The sequence below is a fragment of the Citrus sinensis genome, chromosome 1 (genome assembly GCF_022201045.2).
Source record: "Citrus sinensis cultivar Valencia sweet orange chromosome 1, DVS_A1.0, whole genome shotgun sequence".
Classification (NCBI taxonomy): domain Eukaryota; kingdom Viridiplantae; phylum Streptophyta; class Magnoliopsida; order Sapindales; family Rutaceae; genus Citrus; species Citrus sinensis.
The window spans coordinates 4095105-4102316 of NC_068556.1; the positions used below are offsets into that span (position 1 = coordinate 4095105).

General features: G+C 40.6%; 1 protein-coding gene across 1 annotated transcript; it reads right to left on the reverse strand.

Moving 5' to 3' along the window:
- Window positions 1-5987: 5987 nt before the first annotated feature.
- Window positions 5988-7151, reverse strand: LOC127901315 (uncharacterized). Its single transcript, XM_052438395.1, has one exon. The coding sequence runs from the start codon at window positions 7149-7151 to the stop codon at window positions 5988-5990; it is 1164 nt and encodes a 387-aa protein (XP_052294355.1).
- Between the last annotated feature and the right edge of the window lie 61 nt (window positions 7152-7212).

Genomic DNA, 7212 nt, shown 5'->3' on the forward strand with positions numbered 1-7212 from the left:
ATTGTGCGGGATACCTTCAATTATATGGAGTACCTCTAATTGTGCGGGGTACCTCAAATTGTGTGAGGTACCTCGGATTGTGCGGGGTACCTCAGATTATGCTGGAGTCATTCCATTTGTCGACACGTGACGCTTTATTGTCTTTCCTATTTTTCCCTCAAACAAAAAGTATACTTCATTCAAGCACAAACATTTCAAATTCACTAGTTATAATCATCGATAATTTTTGTAGGTGTCATATTCTAAAAGGTACCTAATCATGTTTCGTGTCTATCCTATCAGATAGTAGAAGTTATTCCGGTGAAATATCACCTAAGTTATTTCAAGAGAATAACATCTAAGAAAAAATTTCTCCCGAAGCTTATAAAAATGGCAAGAGGGAGAATTAGTTCTGCAATCCATTGGTTTAAGGAAGTCACGCTCAAAGGTCATACAAGTAAGGAAATACATAAGGGAGGAATAATTCTTTAAATCAAATTCACCCCCACGTGTGCAGAAATGATGGGTGATACATGTTTTTAGATTAAGGGTTCAAAGCAAAACTCTAAATCTACATCACTCATAATTTATAACTAGAGGCTCAACTCTAAGAGAAAAGAGATCTTGAGCCTCCAAAAGTATTGTTCATACTTAGAGAGTGAAAATCATTTTCTCAATCTTTCTTATTTCTTTAATCTTAATTAAACACTAACTTGAGCATCAGAGTGTTTTTTTCAAGTACTCACCGTTCGAGATTCGATGCCATTTTCAAGTACTCACCGTTCCAGATTCGATGCCAACAATCGCGACAAGTTCTTTGCAAACTACAAATACACGTGAAGGTAAAAAAAAAATCCAATACCTTGAATTTTCAATTCTATTGCCACTGATAATATATCTGCTCCGATGATTATGCAGTCTATTTATTATGCTTTGAGTAATGCGTCAAATATTGTTTCTTAATTTATTTCATAATTTGTTTTGAAGAACAGCGAAAATGTGTATGCCAAAGTGTTTTGCTTGTTATTACTATCAACTGGAGTTTGTTTTACGTGTTATTATTATTATTATTTTTAGAATTTATTCCACCGAACATGCACTTAAATTATAAAAGTAAAAAAAAAAAATAGGAACCATGCATCAATACCGAACGGGCCCTAGTGTATATGAACAACTTTACTTCGAATTGATCAATTTCGGCGCAATAAGCAGGGCATTGAAAATGAAGCGAATAAATGAAAAATAAAAATTAAAAAAATTGGTTCTCATTTGGTTGTCTTTTTTTTTTTCGTATAAATGCCACCAACCATCTTACAGATTGTTTGATGTTCACAATTGTTTTGCAATATTTCTTCCACACTAGCACAAAATGTTACAAGACAAAACCTTAACGCTGGACAAATAATATCGCTCGGTTCTTGCGCCACGGGACTTGGTGAACCACGTGCAAATCAGATGCCAAGAAACGAATTTTCTGTTTGTGAATTGTGTAGTAATTGCACTCAAATTGCACATACTTTTTTTTTTTTTAAAAGAAAGTACACCTTTCATTGCCTCAAAGAGAGAACAAATACACAATTTCAACTGGAAATTCATCCAGCCATATACATGGTTCTGACTTCCAAAGAGCTAGCTTAGCTAAATCATGAGCTAAAGTATTACAAGTCCTCCCTACATGCTGAGCTTTGAAATTCTGGAAGCTCTTCTTGGCTTCTAGAATGTCGAAGATCACCCAACAAAGCTCTGTTAAGGTGCTTTGCTTGCTGTTTATAAGCTCTATCACCCTCTTCGAGTCGGATTCTAAGATGATTGATGATGCCCCCGCCTTAATAGCTGCTTGAATTCCCCACAAAGCAGCCTTTGCTTCATACATCTCCACATCTCCAAAACTTTTGATAGTGTTTACTGCTGCAGCCACCACTTCACCTCTGTAGTTCCTGATCACAGCCCCCAAACCAGCAAGATTATTTTGCTCATCCATTGCGGCATCCACGTTAACTTTGACCCAATCTTCACTAGGAGGACTCCACTGGCTTTGCTGCATGCTTGTCAATTCCAGTGAGAAATTGTGCTCTGGTTGCTTTATTCGTTTGACACAATCTGCTGTAGACATTGATTTGGCTATCAGTCGTGATGGATCATCACACTTCCCCTGAAACAGCCAGTTGTTCCGAGCATTCCAAACGACCCACAAAAATGATGCAACTAGCTCACCATTTAGATTGGTGTGATGATGATATGAGTGATGAAGCAAAGTAATAACATCAGGGAAATTTTCAGTTTTCAGATCAATTCCCAGGGAAGAGTATCTCCACACTTTCCTCGCAAATTTACAGAACAATAAGGCATGAGCTGTGCTCTCTATCTCTTTCTTGCAGATTGGACAAGTTGCCTCTTGCATCACTTTTTTCTTCCTTAAATTTTCTGCTGTGGGAAGAAGATTATTTGCCGCTCTCCAAAGGAAGATCTTAACTTTTTCGGGGAGCAGCAACTTCCAAATGATATTCCATTGGCTGGGGTTTTGATTTGAGCAACTAGGAATGTCCTGGTGCTTTTTCTTTAAAGCTAGCTGATAGCCACTTCTAACTAAATAGTTCCCTCGCTTATCATAATGCCAAATTATAGTATCTCCATTTTGTTGTCTAGGGAGAGGGATATGAACAATTATTTCAGCATCATCTTTACCAAAATGTTGATAGATTAGCTCTTCCTTCCAGCAGTTGTTGTCATCTATAAGCTCTGCCACATAGGCTTCCTTTGGTAAATTTGGAGATGAGATGGGTTTGAAGGTTGATGGTCTAGGAATCCAGCTGCTATTATGGATATTTATCTGCTGCCCATTGCCGACCCTCCACCTGCAGCCATTCTCCAACACTTCCTTCCCCAAAGAATGCTTCTCCAAATGTAAGATGGTTTGGAACCCAAATTTGCTTTTAGGAAAGATGAATGCTTAAAATATCTTGCCTTTAGGAGTCTGGCCACTAGAGAGCCTGGATTTTGGATGATCCTCCAGCCTTGCTTAGCCACGAGGGCCTGGTTGAAACAGGAGAGATCTTTGAACCCCAAACCTCCTCTGATTTTAACTTGGCACTAGTTCTCCCACCTAGACCAGTGGATGTTTTTTTTTCTCCTTCGATGAGCCCCACCAGAACTTGGCTATTTCCTTTTGCATATCGTCACACAATCCCTGAGGAAGCTTGAAAACACTCATAGCATAAATGGGAATTGCTTGTGCCACTGCTTTAATAAGGATCTCTTTACCTCCGCATGAGAAGAAATTTTGCTGCCAGCCTGAAATCTTACTGAGCACCCTGAGCTTTATCTCGTTGAAGAAACCCTTAGTCCTTTTCCCTATCATTGATGGAAGGCCAAGATATTTTTCGTGCTTAGAGACGACATTAAGCTGAAAAATCTGTTTTATTGCTGCTACATGTTCCGGCTTTGTGTTGCTACTGAAAAACATGGATGATTTTTCCATGTTAAAAATCTGTCCCGAAGCCCTCTCATAGCATTCAAACACCCTCTTTAGATTTCTACACTCGTCAGCCGTTGCTCTAGCAAAAATCAGGCTGTCATTAGCGAACAGGAGGTGGGAGATAGTCAAATCTTTGCCGAAATTTAAACCATGGATAAACTTTTGATGCTCGGTCTGTCTAATCAGATTGGAAAAAGCTTCAGCACACATAATAAACAGGTATGGAGACAGCGGGCAGCCTTGTCTAAGTCCCCTTTGTGGATGAAAAAAATCCTTTTGCCACCCCATTTAAAATAACAGAGAAAGAGACTGTAGAAATGCAATTCATGATCAGATCAACCCATCTCTGTGAAAACCCCATTCTCAGCATAATTTGCTTCAGAAAAGGCCATTCTACCCTATCATAAGCTTTGCTGACATCTAGTTTAAGAGCCACCAGCCCATGTTTTTTCCCCTTGCTATGCCTTATCTTATGCAAGCATTCATAGCTTATAATAATGTTATCCGAGATTAATCTATTCGGGATGAATGCACTTTGGGTTGGAGCTATGACGTAGTGAAGGATGTGTTTGAGTCTGTTTGTAATTGTTTTGGCAACTATTCGGTAAATAACATTACAAAGGCTTATGGGTCGGAAATCGGTTACTCTCGAAGGTTTTGACACCTTAGGGATTAATGCAATATGTGTATGATTTAAAGGGGCAATGTCACCTCCATTGTTTAGGATATGAAGACATGTATTTATAACTCCATACCTGACCAATTGCCAATGCTTCTGATAAAAGGCCGCAGGCAGCCCATCCGATCCCGGCGCCTTTGTAGGACTCATTTGAGATAGGGTTGTGTAAATTTCCTCCGCTGAGAACGGGCTGTCCAACTGTTGATTCAGTTCATCCATGACTATTGGGGTTAACTCTCTAAGGGCAGCTAAGATGTGGTCTGAATTAGGATTGGATGTGGTGAACAGCTCGGCAAAATAATCACAAAATTGCTTGTCCACCTCTTCCTCATCTTCCACCCAACTGTTCTGCTTGTTCATAATTCCCCAAATTCTGTTTTTTTTCTTCCTTGACGAGGCTTTTGCATGAAAGAATTTGGTGTTTCTATCTCTTTCCTTCAACCATTCAACTCTTGACCTTTGTCTCCAATAAATCTCCTCATCCATCCGCAAATTCTCAATTCGCTTATCTAAATTCACCATCTCATTGTCTTCTTCATACTGCACTTGATTAAGCTTCATCTCCACCAACATTTTCTTCAGCTGCTCCACTTTTTTCTTTCTATCACCTAAATGCTGCCTATGCCATGACAATAGGCGGGCCATTGAGTCTTTTGTTGCTTTGTTGAAACATTGAACTGGATCCTTTTTATCCCAATCAATCTTCATCTCCCACTCTTCTTTAACAATACGCTTGCAATCGTCATAGGGGCTCCACATGTCCTCATAATGCAGCCTACATCTCCTTATTCGATGAAACTTCACTCCCCTGATTCTGGTTTGCACTTTCAGCATAATTGGAATGTGGTCCGAGCTCCATGTATCTAGATTATAAGCAACCAGTTCAGACAAACCAGCTTCCCACTCCTTCGACCCTAAAAATCTATCTAATTTTTCTTCAACAAAATGAGGTCCAAAACGTCTATTTGACCACGTAAAAGGGTACCCTCGACACTTAATGTCGACCAACTTGCACTCCCTCACTGCATCTCTAAACTCAGCCACCATACTTAAGCTTCTATCATTCCCACCCATTTTTTCATTGGGGTTTAATATTTCATTAAAATCTCCAAAACAAATCCACGGGTAAGTGAACAGACCTGCAAGTCTTTTAAGGAGTGTCCACGTATGTCTTTTTTGCCCGGCCTCAGGATGCCCGTAGATACCCGTCTCCATTGCTTTCCATCTACCCCTCTGACAATGGCATCAATATGATGGCTACTGTAAGAGGCAATCTCCAAGTCCAAATCCTCATTCCAAAGCATTGCCAAAACACCCCCTATGCCACTTCTACCTACAGCAAAACAATTATCTAACCCCAGCCTCTTCCCCGTATTCATCATGTGGCCATACTCCAATTTCGTTTCGCAAAGAAAAATAATTCGAGGCTGATGTTTTTGGAGATTGTCTTTTAACTTGTGGAATGTTCGGGTATTCCCTAAACCTCGAACATTCCAACTTAAGATACTCATTGCTTTCGGCGGGGCTGACCACCAGCCTCCGCCGATAATTCCTCCATAACTGGTTCGGGCACCTCCATGAGTTCCATGGTTGTTACTTCCCAGCTGAGTTTGAGAGTTTCTGAGAGGGGTTCAGTTGGGCTACCAACTAAGACTTCCTTCGCAGGGCTTGCAGGTTTGGCTTTTTTCTTTTTCGGACTAGCCCACATCACCTCGCTGCATAATCGTTTTGATACCACAGTCCCAGCTTTACTAGGTTTTTTGTTTGTGTCACGGGCTTGACTTTTCCATCTTTTCCATTTGGGCCTCGATTTTTTTTTCTCCAGCCCCTCGTCTACAACTTCTTCCTCTGAGCTCATTTGGGTTGTGTGCGTTTCATTTGCCCGTTTTTCTTCTTTGCCCACCAAGATTTCTTTCCCTTTCCATTTCCCTCTAAATTTTCCTTTTCTAGCAAAAGTCTCGCCTTTGTGTCCTGCATTCCTGTTACATCTGAAATTTCAGCTGCACCGTTCAGCTTTTTGTCATTGGGTTGCATCAATTTCTTTTTGCTTCCTTCCAAATTGTCAACAGTCACAGCACCCTTCTCCACGTGTCCCACCTTTATTAGCCCTCCTTCCCTTTCCGTGCTTTCTTTATTCAATGTGGATCCGAAATTCTGACCCATGGTTAAGTTGGGTGAACCCGGGTTTGGGATTTCTGCACTATCCGATTCTGGAACTTCTTCTCTAGATTTCTCGTGCTTTCTACTCCATTTCTCCTTTGCTCTGTTTAGCTTGGTTCTGTCTGCTAATGAAACTGCTTTTAACCATGGTCCAAACGGCAAGTTTTCTTTCTGCTGGCCTTTATACTCCATACATTCTCTGAACTGGTGTCCAATGCATCCACAACAAAAGCAAAAGTCTGGTAATCGTTCATACACCACAGGCAAAGGGATGTCCTCGTCATCTTCTTGCTTTAGGACTATAAGTTTCTTCAGAGGTTTTGTAATATTCACCGAGACTTGGATACGCACAAATTCCCCAAAGCATTCACCCTGAGCATCCATGCCTATGTCTTCCACCTTTCCAACCCTCGACCCCAGCTCTCGGATTATGCTAGTATCCATACACATCAATGGCACATTATGGATTCGAATCCAGAAGGATACATGAGAAAAGGATTGTTTTTTGATACTACCAATACCCTTTGGTTCTTGGAGAACCATCAAGGCTCTATCGAAGTGCCACGGTCCTCCATTAAAGACTCTCTTTTTATCAGCTTCTGAGAGAAACTTAAAAACAAATATGTTGCTACCCAAGCTTTCTACCTTAAAATCATGAACAGTACGCCAAGCTTGGTCCAAAGCTGTTTTGAGTCCTTCACGATTTACCCCTCTCGCTAAAAGAATTTTTCCCACAAGACAACCAGCAACAGCTTTGGAACCCTTTTCTTTCATCTGGCCTGCAAAAATAAATTTGTCTGCTTCCTCTCCTTCAAGTGTTATGGCTTGACACTTCCGTATTAACTCTTCCGTTTCCATCTCCAAGCCACTAGCCCACGATATTTATTGTAGTATTTTGGATTTTGCTTTGAAAACCCCC